The 16,884-nt window shown below is 35.6% G+C and overlaps 1 protein-coding gene across 2 annotated transcripts in view; it reads right to left on the reverse strand.

Moving 5' to 3' along the window:
- TUSC3 (tumor suppressor candidate 3) overlaps positions 1-16,884 on the reverse strand; it is a 180,857-nt gene that overhangs the window by 82,423 nt on the left and 81,550 nt on the right. For both annotated transcript variants that reach the window (XM_004382789.1, XM_004382788.1), the window contains exon 6: positions 3,737-3,826. In XM_004382789.1, the coding sequence (XP_004382846.1) occupies positions 3,737-3,826 (90 nt within the window). The remainder of the gene's footprint in view (positions 1-3,736; positions 3,827-16,884) is intronic.

Below are 16,884 nucleotides of genomic sequence, written 5' to 3' on the forward strand. Positions count from 1 at the left end.
TTTAGCATGATATCTTAAAAATTCCAATAGAAAAAATGTGTTCCTTCACGATTTTTTTTTCTCTGCTTTAGAATCTACTAACAAAAAATAAAAAGAGCATACTACTAGAAGTGAAGGGCCTTGTCTAAACTGCTCAGCAATAATACCTCAGGTAAACCTCAGAATGTATCTCCACCTCTTGGGCCAAGAGTGCACCATTCCAACTATCTTTGCAGCAGGAATTTCCTATATCTCCAAGAGCTTTATGATTTCTTCCTTCCATTGTAATAATTTATTCAAATATAAAAATATATTCTTATAAAATAAGAACCTGGGGCAAAATTAATCTTTTTAAATATCTTGGTTATAGGTTTAAATTTCATCATTTCTATAACTTTTTGACTGAGGTATTGAGCTAAAATAAATATATTTCAAAAATCAGATGCATATATGAAGGAAATTTTTTTCCTTTCAAAAATACAGAAAATGATATTTTCTTAAGGTGTTCCTCTACACCATCAGAGTATCTCTTCCCAGGGGCCAAACCAATCTCTACATGCAAAACCAAACCAAACCAAACCAAACCCACTGCCATAAAGCTGATTCCGACTCATAGTGACCCTAGAGGACAAAGGAGAACTGCCCCGTAGGGTTTCCTAGGCTATAATCTTTATGGAATCAGATTGCCACATCTATGTCCCGCGGAGCAGCTGGTGGGTTCAAACCGCCAACTTTCCGGTTAGCAGCCGACCACTTAATGCAAAAATGAAGTGGAGAGATTAAAAAACAAAACACACATACAAAAAATTCTAAGCTATTAGCAAAAACTTCCTAATCTAATCTGTACCTTAAAAGTAAATGTTACTGGCACATTAAGGTTACTGATTGCTTTATGCTGAATTAACAGTGACATGTTGATCCTATTATTCCTCGGAATAGTGAGAAAATAATTTAAAAAGAGAATTGATAAAAAAAAAAAACTTAAGGAAAAAAATCCTAGTAAAAGTTAATTATAATTGTTTAATAAAACGTTTAACTGAGGACCTGTTATGCACAAAAGTTGTAAAGATGACAAATAGTGCTCAAGAGAAACCCTCTGTTCAAGATTTGACTAATATGAGATACATAAAAATTATTAACCTAAAAGAATGCCTATGATACATAAATGGACGAACTACATGTTTATACATATGAAAGGGAAGCAGGGAGAACTTCCAATGGAAGTAATAAGGAATACATTTCAGAAGACATTCCAGGAATTGAAGCAGCAAAATAAAACATATATTCAGGGAAGAAAGAACAGAAAAAATAGGCTAACACTGAGTTCTCTTCGCGAAGTAGCAGAGGTTTAAGGTTGAAACGAGCGATTACAATGGGCAGGAAATGGGCAGCCACTTAGGATGTCCAACTGCACTGTTACCTGACCTCCACACAGACCAATGTTATAGCTACAATCAAGCTATGCTTTAGAAATGCTCATCTAGTGGCCTAAAACACTAATCTAGGAAGCCAAGGCCTGGACGCATTCAGCAATCAGTAGATGGCATCCTCGTTGTTGTTGTCATTGGCATAGCTCCTCTGCACCTTACTCAGTAAACCACACGTGAGGGAATTAGTCTGGTGAATTAGTAAAGTGGTGGTTGAAATGGTAAGACCGTAGGGAATACACTGGCACACCAAGACATTTCATAAGAATGTTGATTTATTTTCCATATACTTTAACAAATCATAAACAATAATAAAAAGTATGGCTTTAATATATTATTTTTTTACTTAGAGAATACTCTTTTGGAAGAATATTAATAGGCAGTAATAAAAAAATTTATGAGATTTCCTAAATATACACTTGTAAGCATTATCAATAAAATAATGATCACATTTTTGTCTACATCTACTTGTCCAAACATGAGATGTTATATTATGAATATGAAAAAACAGCCTATTATTACTGGTTCATTAGAAAAGTTTTTATTACATGACTGTTATACATCAGGACCTTTTCTGTGTAATAGGAATACATCAGTAACAGAAACAGATAAAAATCAGCGCTGTCAGGAGCTTATATCCTAGAAGGGTAACAACAAAGGTAGACAAAGAAAAACCATACAAAAGCAGTATATAAAGTGCTGTCACTTATAATACAGCTATGAGGTGGTAAGTCTATGGAGAATAAGTCACACCAGAAAAGAGGTGGGGCAGGAGAGAAGCACGAGAGGGAAAAGCTCACTTTTAAAGAGCGCGGTCACGAAAGGCCTCCCTGGGAAGACTGCGGTTGTGTGAAGACTCGAAAGTAAGGGGACAATCTACTGTCCTGTACTCATTTTCAATTATTTTCCTTTGTAACAATTTAATGTTGAATATCAAAGACACAGTGAAATAATGCTTTCCTCTAAATAATGACAGATTTCAAAAATACGTAAACATGGCAAAACCACATCTGGATTATTAAGTCAGATGATTATCCAGAATCTAACTTTGACTTTCTGTCCTTGCCATCTATGAGAGGAATAGGAAAATGTTCACAAAAATATAAGACCAAATTGGTCATTATATAGTATCAATGACTGCAATTCTGATTATTTGCAACTAACACCTAAAACCTGATCGGGCAGTCGGCAAACACGCAACGAATCAAGTGAATTATATCCCGACATTACAGTTCCACGAAGCAGTCCAGACAAAGGCACAAACAATGTCAGAGAAGAAATAACTTGTTAGCGTTCTTTCATATTCAAGATACCTGACACTCTGTAAGCAATGAAGAAGTGTCATCAGCTTACACTGCAGATTTATATTTATAGAGAATTTATAACATATTATTTTGCCATATAATAATTTTATTCCAGTCAGAAACACATTTTTTTAGAAATTAAGGTATAATAATGGCATTGTGGTTATGTTTGATAAAATAAGAGCTTATCTTCTAGGGACAGCTACTGAATATTTATGCATGAAATGAGACGAGAACTGGGTCAGGGAATAAATGAAACAAGATCAGTTATGAGTTGATAACTGATAAAACTGATAAGTGATCAAATCTGCTGTAGGATACATGGGAGAGGGGTCATTATACTAATCTCTCAACATCTGTGTACTCTTTAAAAGGTTAAAGGAAAAACAAGTGTATTTTCAATCTTTTATTAATATTCACTAACCTATCTGCAACCTCAAGGAGAGTATTTTGCCATAATAATCCATTACCATTTGATGGTAATCCATCACCATATTTCCTAACCACCAAAAGGAAAAGGGAAGAGGACAAACTAAGTTATGTGAATTCAGCGGCAGTTACTAATGTGAACTCTGCAGCTAATGTAACAACACATCAATTTTACTTTTGTGTGGCAAACAATTCCTAACATTCTAATATAATGACTGACAAGATTCTTAATATTTTAATTTCTTCTTTGGTAAATTAATTTTACCACTGGCTTCAAACTACTTCCTCTTGTGTCATTACATTACTTCCATAGCAGGATACAAGGTGGAAAAAGTAGTTCATGCGTGTGTATTTGATGAAGTAGGTACACTGACTGACTGTTTGTAAATCAACACTAAAGCAGCCGTCACCCTAACAAACTCCAACATATACTGATGTGTGTGTGTGTGCAGCCGGCAGTAGTAAAGGAGAAGAGAAAGAACATGGATCTTGAGCTACAAATTGAATCCTTTCTTACTGAATACTGAACACAATTTCTGATTCCTGTGTTAAAGAGGATTAAAGTTCAGAGTATTGATGCTTACAGCATATACTTACAACTTGTCCATTGTGAGGGTTCTTATGAGCATATGGAGGTCCACGGATATGATTCCACATCTGGCCAGAAGTCATAGCAAAGACTATACACTGAAAAAAGAGGGTATGGTGTTGCAATATGTAAGCAAAAGAATACCAGAATATTACATTTTTCAAAAATAATGGTTATGAAAGTACTTTTAAAAATTATATATCAGCTCACCCATTAAAATTTTTTTTTGCTTATTAACTATGGGGGCCTTGGGTAAGTTACTTATTTTCCCTGCATCTCAGATTTTACGTCTATAAAGTGAGGATATAAACCATGTTCAAAAATATGCTGATAAATTGGATAACACATGGAAAGCTTCTGGCATGGCGCTAACCTGATACTATGTGCTGATCAGACCCAGTCAAAAGCATAAATGAGACACTCGGTGTTTTAGTGACAGTTTAAAGGACATAACAGCCATCTTCTAGAGCTTTGAAATTTCATTCCTGTATTAGTCTGAATCACCGAAATCCTACATCCTTTGGTTACAGTACTTAGTTCCCTAGAGAAATGCTTTCAGCAAAGTAGAGGACACAGCAAATTCAGATGTTTAGAGTTGGAAGAAATCATAAAAAAGGAATAAACGCAGAGATCACAGGCCTGCTGTATCTATCAGAAAAGGCTGTATTTGGAAAATTCATTCTCAAGATACAAGGCATTATAGGGACAAAGACAGCGTGAGCTAGAGGCCAGAGTAAATCACTATGACTTACGTATGAGCATGTTTTAACATAGATCACTTAGTATTTTTAAATTTATGAAGTAGAACACCTTTAGACTGGGATGTGTTCTTCAGGTTAAAACAGTACCCAGCACTTCCTACTGCCCTGTATCTTGCCCAACTGACTCTTTAATTTAGCTGCCTGCTTCCTGCAGGTATTGAGATTGAGACTCCTAGCATCAATGAAGATTCAGGGCAAGACTGAGCCACATGACTGAGGTCTAAACCTAGGTATGCACAGCCTACAAAGGGAAAAAGAGGATACAAACAAGTAAAACAAAGCTAGAGCAGATTATGGAGGATGTCTGAGTCCGGAGAATTAATTTAGATTCTGTTCTAGAACTGCCTGGGGGCTAAGGTGTTTCAACGGAGAAATGAAAATGATATAACAAGTTTTTAGAGAGGTTAATCTGAATCTCTTTCCCTTTTTTTTTTTTGGAATAACTCTGATTATTAAGGCAGATTTCTTAAAAGCCAGACTTAACATGTATAGATTTATCTAGGAGAAGATATTTTCCTAAAGTTGGGATTATAAAATACACGCACTTTAAATTCAGAAGTACACAAGAACATAAGACCAGGGTAAGCATAGAGATTAGAGTGATTCATCATCTAAAAAATCTTTAAAAATATGTAATTGTTGCATGAGAGAAATAAATTATACACCTAAGTCACAGGAGTATCATGCCAGTGAATTTACAGAGTATATTAAAGTTGATTCTTTTTGCTATAGAACCAAAACGAAATCCATTGCAAAAATCCTTTTTAGAAAGAATGAGACAATACACACAACCATTTCAAGAAGTTTTGCTATAAAGAGTATGACAAACATAGAATGTCATACTATGGGAAGGGAAAATGGTGTTCTATCTCTTTAAAGATGAATTACAGGATGATTGCATTGATACTGAGAATGAGTCAGTAGTAAGGGAAAACTTAATGATGGTGTTGGAAGAAGGGAAAATTGTTGGAGTACTGCCACTGAATAGGTGAGAAGAAATGATATGTAGTACATGAGTAGGAGGAGGTGCTAGTTTTAGATAAGAGCAGAAGCAGTTCAAATAATACGGCAATACACAAACCCCAAACAGTCCATGCAGAAAATGCAGTGGTGAAAGAGGTTCTGTGCACTTATATAGGATAAAGACAAATATTTATTTTCACTAACCTGTAACTAAAATTCTGTAAGTTTTAAAAATCGAAGTTGTCAATGATTTCATTCTATTTGGGTCAACAATCAATGTCCATGGAAGCAGCAGTCAAGAAATCAACAATGTATTGCACTGTGCAAATCCGCTACAAAATACCTGTTTAAAGTTTTAAAAAGCAAAAATGTCACGTTGATGACTCATGTGTGCCTGACCCAAGCCATGGTCTTTTCAATCGCTTCATACGTATGGGAAAGTTCAACACTGAAAAAGGAAGATCGAAGAATGGATGCATTCAAACTGAGGTAGTGGTGAAGAATACTGAATATACCATGGACAGCCAAAAGAACGAACAAACCAGTTTTAAAAGAAATACAACCAGAAAGTCCCTTAATGACGACGATGAGACTTGGGCTTACTGACTTTGGACAAGTCATCAGGAAAGACCACTCTTTAACGAGATGGGCTCACATGACAGCCACAATGGATCCAAATATACTGATGATGAGGAAGAAGATGGCGCAGGGACAGGCAACGTTTCATTCTGTTATGCATGAGGTCACCAGGGGTCAGAGCAGACTCCATGGCAACTGGCAAAAATAACGTAATTAAAATTTATAATTTCCTTCAATTATGAATGTAGGTGATAGATGACAATAGTATTAGAAGTACCTGTGATTTTGTCCATGAGAGAAATACAGGTATTTTCATACCACAACAGTTATTGTCAATATCTCAAAATAGTTGACACTCATCACTACTTCGAAATTATGGTTCTTAGACCTACAGTTCTTGTGATTTAATGCAGAAATAAGGAAATATATGTTGCTGTATCACAAACTTTACTAGTATATAAGAGAAAAATACTCAAATTCTATTAAAAAAATGAGATCTTAAAATTATTTAGCAATAACACCACTATCTATGGTCTGTTAGACAAGCTTTTTTTTTTTTTTTTAAAGCTAATCTTAAAACATGATTTGTGCAAGATTCCAGGAAATTGTTTCAGGAAACAAAATCAGGCTTAAACATGGTATACTCTGCTGAGTCATTTGAAGTAGTGACAGATGTATTTACAGTACTTATAACTATTCACATCGCTGTGGTTCTTTTCACAAGAAACAACAAAACACTGAATAAACATTAACTTCTAAAATGCACAATAGCCTACATTTATAAAAAAAAAAAACTTCTCTAAGTAAGTATAACTGATGTTTTCTTTTTTATTTTTAGCAGTAAATGTCCAATTAGTTGCTTTTATTAATCTGGAATATCAATTGTTGCAGTTCATTTAATTACAATTTTAACTAAAATACTCATACAAAAAGGGCACGATTCATAATGATACAACTCAATGAATTTTCATAAAGTGACCCACCCATGTAACTATCACCGAGATCAAGAAATAGAACAGTATCAGAAATTGAAGAAAGGCAGAAGTCCCTCCGTGCCTCTTTCTAATCATTACCTGGATTCACTCTCTGAAGGGATGACAATGTTTTCTTGAAAATGCTGAATCATAGTGTACGTGTATATTCAGCTTTAGTAGATACAACAAGCACATTTCCAAGAGGTTGGATCAAATCCATCTATTTGCATGTGTGTGTGCTCACTGTAGCTATTCTGGTAGACATGCGTTAGTGTCACACCGTAGTTCTAATTTCTATTTCCCTGGTCATTATCGAAGCGGAATACCTTTCCATATATTTAGTGAAACTTGGACTGTTTTTTGAAGTAGCTGGCAAGTCTTTTGCCTACTTTTAAAATTCGATTATCTGTTGTTTCTTATTGTTCAGTAAAAAATCTTTATGTTCCTGGATTCAAGTCCTACAATAAATATATGTATGACAAATATCTTTACCTAATAGATGGCTTGCCTTTCTTTTCGTTTTCTTAATGGTACCTTTTGACAGATGGGAAGTTCTTATTTTTAATGGAGTTCAGTTTATCAGTTTTTTCCTCTATTATGGCTACCACTTCTTATGTCCTATTTTAAGAAATCCTTGTCCATTCAGCAATCATGAAGACATATAGCTATGTTTTCTTCTAAAAGAGCCAACCTTTACATTTCACATTTAGACTCCCAATTCATCCTGAGTTGATTTTTTTGTGTATAACAGGAGGTAGGAGTTGAAATTCATTTTTTTCCCACATGGATATCCAGTTGGCCCAGCACCGTTTATTGAAAATACCATACTTACCCACCTACTGACATGACTTTCGTCGTACATCACATGACTGTACAAGCATCAGTCTGTTCCTAGACTACCAACTCTGTTTCATTGGTCTATACGTCTTTTTGTGAAATAGCACAAGTCTTAATTATTGAAGATCTGTAAGAAATCTTGGTAGCTCCAGCATTGTTAATTCTTGTTTTTAAATTGTGCTTTAAATGAAGGTTTACAGAGCAAATTAGTTTCTCATTAAACAATGAATACACACACAATTATGTGACATTAGTTTCCAGCATTGTTCAATCTTAAATTCTCTAGCATTGTTGCTCTTAGTCAACATTGTCTTGACTATTCTATTCTTTGCACTTTGCCTTTTCATAAAAAATTTAGAATCTTGTCAAATTTTCCCAAAAAAAAAATCTGCTGAGATTTTGTTCAAGGTGAAAAGAAACATATTTAAAATGTTGAGTTTTCCAATCCATCAACATGTTACACCCTCTATTTGTTTGAGACTTTTTAAAATTTCTTTCAATAATGTTTGGTAGTTTTCAGTGCAGAAGTTTTGCATAACTTTTGTTAGACTGACTCATAGGCATTTAAGTGTTTCTGATGTTATGGAAAAGGATGATCTTTAAATTTCATTTTTTCTTTGTTGATGGTCTACAGAAATACAAGTGACTTCTGTAGATTCATGCATATACTTTAATGCGTTGGTCAGGGTCTCCAGTATAACAATCGAGAAAACACATCTTGTATTACTCCTTGGAGACCCTGGCTGATGCAGTAACACACTTGGCTCCTGAGCAAAAGGTTGGAGGTTCAAGTCCACCCACAGATGCCTCCAAACAAAGACCTGCTGATCTACGTCCAAAAAATCAGCCTCTGAAAACCCTATGGAGCATAGTTCTCCTCTGACACATGTGGCGTCAAAAGCTTTAGTTTTCTTCTGCAAACACAAAATTTAAACAAGACCACGAGTTAATTTTGTTAAGATACCTTTAACTAGCTGAGTGCTAAACAGGCTGTTAACGGATGTGAAAATTTAAATGCTCACTGCCCAGAAAAGAATTTAACGTTCTAAATACATTCTATAATTCCACTGTATATTCCATGTTTTACAATATAATAATGTTATTGAGTTATAAATATTTTAATGATGCATTTCTTCTTAATAAACAAATGATGTAAATGACCAGAGTAACATCAGACAAGCATTTCAGGGAATTCATACACTACTGATTTCCTACTATCCACAAGTGAATTATTTATAACAAATTTTTTGAAACTTGCTTTCACGGTTATGTTACACAAAACCACCATCATTGTTTCATGTCACTCAACCTATATACTGAATTTGTAAGAAATAAAGGTGCGGAGTACCTTTATGGTCATTTCAGCTATCAAGAAATACCTCTTAAGACTTAATACTGAATTGCATGTAAAAAAATTATACATCAAGGGTAGCTATTTCAACAAGTATTTATAACCACCATCGAGTTGGATTAAGAATATTAGCAATGGCACAGAGTATAGAAGATAAGCCGTTACTCCATGTACCGGGTCGTCACAGCAAGGCTTAATTAATTGTGGCTATAATGAGCAAAAGATTGAGGCAACTGCATTCAAATGCTAAAAAAAATTCCACAGACAAGTAGTTTTAAAATGTTCTTTGAGTTCCTGAGACCACTGCCCCCTCTCACTACAGACCTAGATTAAATATGCTCTAAAAATACATGAGTTCATTTCATTACACTGTCGCCATAACTACTGATGCAAACAAATATATACCTTTGGCTACATATGAAAATTACCTATTTGCAAATAGACATATCTATCTTCGAAGGACCAAATGACTCAATTGTCTGGTGAAAACATTACTTACGGCTATCATAAACAGGAGCGACTTCATTGAAAAAAATATTATCAGCAATTAGTTATCATTTTTAAAGAGAACAAAATAATTTTAAAAAACACAGAGATGGTTATCTGTAAAATATTAAAAAGTTATATAATTTTACTGAAATAAATTTGGAAGAAAAAAGGTCTTTCAACTCTAGTTGCTGAAGTAAGAACTGTCTTGTAGTTTTGAATGGTCCCAAGAAATGCATCTTTACCGATAAACTGCAGGGTGTATATATACCAAAGAATCTGTTGTGAATGCGAAAATTTTGTACTAATGCGTACTAATCTCCAGTTTTTAAGTTTTTCATAAAACTTAACTAATTAAACTGATATAATTTCTTTGAGACAGAAGAAACATTAGGGTATGTGAATCATCCTACAGTACAGATCATCAGTATTAAAAGGCAAAAAACAGCTTATACTGTACTGTGATTTACTGCGATAATAATGTTTGGGTTATTAGATTTTCTAATGCTGTTTTATCTTTCATGTTTTTAATAGCAGATTCTTAGGATGTTTTCTTTTGTGTTTGAAATGGATGTTATTACTCACCACACTAGTATTTTCTGTTTTGAAATGACAGCCATCTACGAAGACCTTAAGGTTGTCCTGAAGACATGCATTATAGGCCACAAAACATACTGTTTTAACTCATTTTGATATTCCTTGTCAACACTGCTGTATATCTATCCTATACTGCTTGTAATTACATATCAGTGTGGTCCAATAATTTATTCGACCATTCTACTTCAACTCATGATAAAGAAGGCAATATAGATGCTTACTGTCCATCATCCTACATGTTTGTGTGTGTGGGAGGGGGGAAATGAAACAGAGTCAACCAATAACACATATTCACTTCCTTAAACAATCACTGGAGCCCTGCTAGTGCAGTGGTTAAGAGCTCAGCTGCTAACCAAAAGGTCGGCAGTTCGAACCCGCCAGCCACTCCTTGGAAACCCTATGGGGCAGTTTTACTCTGTCTTAGAGAGTTGCTGGAAGTCGGAATCAACTCAGTGGCAATGGGTTTAATTTTTTGGTTAAACAGTCATCATCATCAATAAGCAGTAGTTATCAAGGACTTTTTTTTCCCTTAGAAAGCATGAGATCAGAGTGATTTAGTTACGAGTACTCCTTTACCTTTTTTTTTTCTTTTTTACAAACTCTGAGCCTAGAAGCTTGGACATCTATGCATGTTTTAATATTGGCATATCTTAGTTCCTTCGTGCCAGGAAGTTGCAAGCCTTCTGTGTCTATCCCACACTCTAATGTCCATGAATAGCTTCCTCTCCCCAGCATACACTTCATTTTTTTTCCTACAAATGCATCATATAAAGTAATATTGTAAATGGAAAAAAAAAAACATCAGCCTTAGAACACAGTCAGCTGACAGCTAAAGGCCCCTAATACTATGTAATTCCCTTGGGAAGTACTTTCAAAAAGGTTTCATGATAAAAAGACACAACTGCTACTTGTATGTAGCCTTAGTCTACACTAAGTCAGAATGGGGACAGAGATTCTGTGCCAGACTATTTTTTCATTAGTCTTCCTTTGGCATAACTTGTTCTATTACTGAAGTGTTCTGCTGTTGTACACTTCACTGTGCAATCCAAGGCTTTCATCAGTTTCTAGAAATCAGATGAAAATATCTTATCAAAAATTAAAAAAAAAACAAACTATATAGTCTCACTTCCAAAGAAAAATGGAATTTTAGTTGTTTTAAGTAGACAGATGTTTGAGAATCTGAATAAATAAGTCACTATTTTGGAAACCCTCTTAACTTTCTAAGGAAATCGCAAGTAACAGTGTAAGAAAGATTGGAAATGAACAAATTGGTTTTTCACTTTAAAACAGTCTTTCTTTATAAACAAATCAAGGTTGGGTAGTGACGTGGGACAGAAAACGGTATACCCAAAAAACCAAACCCAGTGCCGTCGAGTCAATTCCAACTCATAGGGACCCTACAGGACAGAGTAGAACTGCCCCAAAGGGTTTCCAAGGAGTGCCTGGTGGATTTGAATTGTCGGCCTTTTGGTTAGCAGTCGAATTCTTAACCACTACACCACCAGGGTTTCCAGAAAATGGTGTAGAGGATTCAAATTACGTATCTGATCACACCGTTTAAAAAGTTTCCATAGTCCATCAACAGACCAGTAAAGGATAACACAAATATGTACAGCTCCATATTAAATGAGAAAAGCAGGGAGAGGTGCAGAAAAGTGCTTCAGGAGGAGTTTTTCTTTTTTTTTTTTTCCTAATTCAGCATTTATCATCAGAGTAGAATTTTAAAACATACTCTCTGAAAACATGTCCATTTTCTGCAGCCCGTTTTTGATTTTAAAGGCTATCAATGGGGAGCAGGCATGCTTGCTAAGACCCTACAGGATGTGTCTGTGAATGTTAGAATATCTTCTGCCATGCCAATGTCAAGTTAGTTAGTTTTCACAAATCCAAAGTGCAAAAAAACCAAAAAAGCAAAGCACAGAAGTTTGCTACCAAAAAAAAAGATTAATCTGCAAGATTTAGCAAAGGGTGTAAGAAAGTTGATCTGTTGAAGTCTTCAACATTTATACACCATCTAAACGTTTAGTCATTTATTTGCAGTCATAATAACCCACTGCGTCCACAGGGGTAAACATCGAACGAATGAGATATGCACGCAGGTTTAGGGAAGACCAGTACTGTGGGCAGTCACTTTGCAGTCGGACACATGCAGGACCAAATCCCAGTTCAATCACTTTCTAGCTGCGTGAGCTTCTGCAAACTGAGTTTCTGAACCTTGGTTGCATTGCCTGTAAATGTGGATTACACAGATCCCTTTGCACAGTTTTGTAAATATGTATATAAAATATACTCCGAAAAAGGAAGAGACTCAATAAACAGTAATGCTAATTATTACTGGCTTACAATAGAGTAATTCTGGAGCTGTTCGTCAAGAGAGAATAATGAAAGGTACATTAATGTCATTTGAGTCTAATTCAGAGAGGAGATTATATCCCACATCACATTAGCTTTCTGGTCTACTGAAGCATTCGGTGACAAGATTTGGCATGATATTAACGTTTAGAGAGTGAAGTAGTTTCAATTTTCTAACAACATGTTGAAAGAAGTACAGTAAAAACAGAAGTACATTCAGATAGTATATTTTAAAATTTAGTTTTAGTAGAGCTAAAGTACTGAATGAAGCAACTTGAAAGTTAGCCTGGGCAAAACCCAAGGAACACTACTGAACTTAATAGTAAAGGTGTTAAGATACCCATATGATCCATGAGATATTTTTTATAATTCACTAGTGAATCCATTTTAATCAATTACCAAAAGTGAGGAAATAATATTAAGCAACATTCCTCAAGTGGTAGGGCTAACGTTTTGATTTTGGCCCTTTCTTCTTTTCAGATGTGTGCATTTATTGCTATAAATTAACTTCTGAGCACTGCTTTTGCTGTGTCCCAAAGGTTCTGGTAGGATATGTTCTCATTCTCATATGAGTCTATGAATTTCTTTATTCTGTCCTTTATTTCTTCTATAACCCAGTAGCTTTTGAGCAAGGTGTTGTTCAGTTTCCATGTGTTTGACTTTTTTTTCCTTGCTTATTCCGTTATTGATTTCTACTTTTATGGCTTTATGGTCAGAAAAGATGCTTTGTAATATTTCAGTGTTTTGGATTCTGTTAAGGCTTGCTTTCTGGCCTAATATGTGGTCTGTTCTGGAGAATGTTCCATGTGCGTTGGAAAAGAAAGTATACTGGGCTGCTGTTGGGTGGAGTGTTCAGTTTATGTCTATGAGATCAAGTTGGTTGATTGTGGCATTTAGATCTTCCGTGTCTTTACTGAGCTTCTTTCTAGATGTTCTGTCCTTTACCAAAAGTGATGTGTTGAAGTCTCCTCCTATTATCATGGAGCTGTCTCTCTCTCTTTTTAATGCTGTTAAAGAGTTTGTTTTATGTATTTTGGAGCCCTGTCGTTGGGTGTGTAAATACTTATTATGGTTATGTCCTGGTGAACTGACCCTTTAATCATTATATAGTTTCCTTCCTTATCCTTTGTGGTGGATTTTGCTTTAAAGTCTATTTTGTCAGAGATTAATATTGCCACTCCCGCTCTTTTTTGACTGTTGTTTGCCTGATGTATTTTTTTCCATCCTTTGAGTTTTACTTTGTTTGTGTCTTTAAGTCTAAGGCACGTCTCTTGTGGCAGCATATAGACAGATTGTATTTTTTATCCAATCTGCCGCTCTCTCTTTATCGGTACACTTAGTCCATTTATATTCAGTGTAATTACTGATATGTGAGTTTAGTGCTGTCATTTTGATGTATTTTTTTGTGTGTGTGTTGACAGTTTCTTTGTTCCACTTAATTTTCTGTGCTGAGTCATTTTTCTTTATGAATTTTCATCTTTTGCACTGTTGTTGATTTTGTTGCTGCTGAGTCTTTATGTTTTTCTTCTTTTTTATTTTGATGTGTAGGATTGTTAATTTCCTTTGTGGCTACCTTAATATTTACCTATATTTTTCTAAGTTTATACCAATCTTTTATTACTTTTTTTTTTAATGCTTTAGGTCAAAGTTTACAGCTCAAGTTAATTTCTCATACAAAAATTTATACACGTTGTTATGTGACCCCAGTTGCAATCCCCACAATGTGACAGCACACTCCTCCTTTCCACTCCAGGTTTCCCGTGTCCATTCAACCAGCTCCTATCCCTTTCTGCCCTCCCATCTCACCTCCAGACAGAAGCGGCCCATTTAGTCTCGTGTATCTACCTAAACTAAGAAGCACACTCCTCACAAGTATTATTTTATGTTTTATAGTCCAGTCTAATCTTTGTCTGAAGAATTGGCTTCGGGAATGGTCTCAGTTCTGGGTTAACAGAGAGTCCAGGGGCCATGTCTCCCAGGGTCCCTCCAGTCTCAGTCAGACCATTAAGTCTGGTATTTTTATGTGAATTTGAGTTCTGCACCATACTTTTCTCCTGCTCCATCAGGGACTCTCTGTTGTGTTCCCTGTCTTGACAGTCACTGGAGGTAGCTGGGCACCATCTAGTTTTTCTGGTCTCAGGTTGATGGAGTCTCTAGTTTATGTGGCCCTTTTGTCTCTTGGGCAGAAATCCGGGGTGGAAAGGAGGAGTGTGCTGTCACATTGTGGGGATTGCAACTAGGGTCACATAACAATGTGTGTATAAATTTTTGCATGAGAAGTTAATTTGAGCTATAAACTTTCAGCTAAAGCACAATTAAAAGAAAAAGAAACGTTCCTCAAAAGATCTTACCTTCCTCACTCTTTAAACACCCAAATTTTAAATTCATATATTATCTACCAGAAAGCCAGAGTTTCTGCTTGAACTTCCAGGCCTATATATTACTGCAGAAGATGGAAGCTCTTTATGGTGACTATTGCCATGGGCTTCTCCTTTGTCTGTCCTGCCACTTTAGACTCAGTCATAAAGACCACTAATTCTCTGGTGAAAATAAAACGGGAAGAATAAAGGGCTATTCGAAGAAGGCAAAAGAAACAGACTAACAATTAACTGAGCCATACATAGCCACTGCCCACTGGCATCAAGTCAACTTTGACTATAACTCTAGTTAAATCTACGCTTCACCCTCTAGACTTGAATGGAGCCTAGAATGGAACCTGGATGACCTCACCCCCCGGGAACCCCGTCTAAGGTCCCCATCTCCTCTGACCTCACTGGTATGCCCAAATATTTCTGCCTGCGCTCAGACAGCCTTAAATTTTATGTGTTCTATATATCTTGCTCTCCGCATGACCTGGTGATATGATAAAAACAACGGTCTAAGTATACGATAAGTGCTTTGCTTTGCCTTTCGTTTTCTATATAAACTATAAACCCCCAGCTTTCCTTTGTTTGGGGGAGCACTTCCTAGTTCAAATGGGACTCTGCTGCCTGATTCATTAATCTTTTCTGAAACCAAATAAACTCCTTAAATTTAAACTTAACTTTATCAGAATTTTTCTTTTAATTGCTAAATTGTTTAGTGTCTAAAAGTCGTAATGATTTTTGGATATCCACTTTCAATTCAGAAAAACCATTGAACGCTAACATTAGTTCTATTATTATCTCTCTTTAGATTCTCTTGAATATTCCATGTAGACAATCATATCATGGGCAAATCATATCATAGGTTAATAATGATACATCACCTCCTTTATAATTTTTATTCCCTGCATTACTTTTTCTGGTCTTATGCCTTGGCTAAGACCACTAGTAAAACGATGAATAGTAGGTGACTGTGGGCAACATTTTAAATTTTCACTGCTAAGTGTAACACTTGACAGACACGTGGTGGAACAGATACTCTTTAAGAAGGTGCATTTGCAATTATAGTATGCTAATATTTAAAAAATCATGAATGATAATTTTTAACTAATTTCTATGGCATCTAATGTCATAGTCATATAATATTTCTCCTTTACACCATTAATGTGATGGTTTACATTTATTTATACTTATCCTAATGCTGAACCATCTGTATAATCTTGGGACAAACATTACTTTTTTTATATACACTGCTAAATTTAGTTGGCAATATGTCTTTTTTCAAATTTCTGCTTCTGTGTTCATAAGCAAGATTTGCCAGATGCCGTATCACCTCCTTTTACTTTCTGGCCATCTCTTCTCTCAATGCTCGTATTTTGGCCTTAGGATCTTTCCTGACAGCTGTAACCATTTCATTATTCATGGAAGAATATTTTTACAATATTCATGAACTGTGTGGCAACTGTTTTCTGTTAAGTTCTCTTTATCTGTAGGAATATGCTGCCCTGGTTTGCAAATTATTTTCTTACAGTAGCTATGTGTTGTTGTTAGGTGCAATCGAGTCAGTTCCAACTCACAGTGAGGGACCCTGTGTACCACAGAACGGAACAATGCCCGGTCCTGTGCCATGCTCACACTCGTTGCTATACTTGAGCTCACTGTTGCAGCCACTGTGTCAATCCATCTCACTGGAGGTCTTCCTCTTTTTCACTGACCCACTACTTTACCAAGCATGATGTCCTTCTCCAGGAAGGATCCCTCCTGATAACATGTCCAAAGTACCTGAGACAAAGTCTCACCATCCTTGCTTCTAAGGAGCATTCTGGCTGTACTTCTTCCAAGACAGATTTGTTTATTCTTCTGGTAGTCCATGGTATATTCAATATTCTTTGC

Source organism: Trichechus manatus, unplaced genomic scaffold, assembly GCF_000243295.1.
Source record: "Trichechus manatus latirostris isolate Lorelei unplaced genomic scaffold, TriManLat1.0 scaffold00099, whole genome shotgun sequence".
In the NCBI taxonomy this organism is placed as follows: Eukaryota; Metazoa; Chordata; class Mammalia; order Sirenia; family Trichechidae; genus Trichechus; species Trichechus manatus.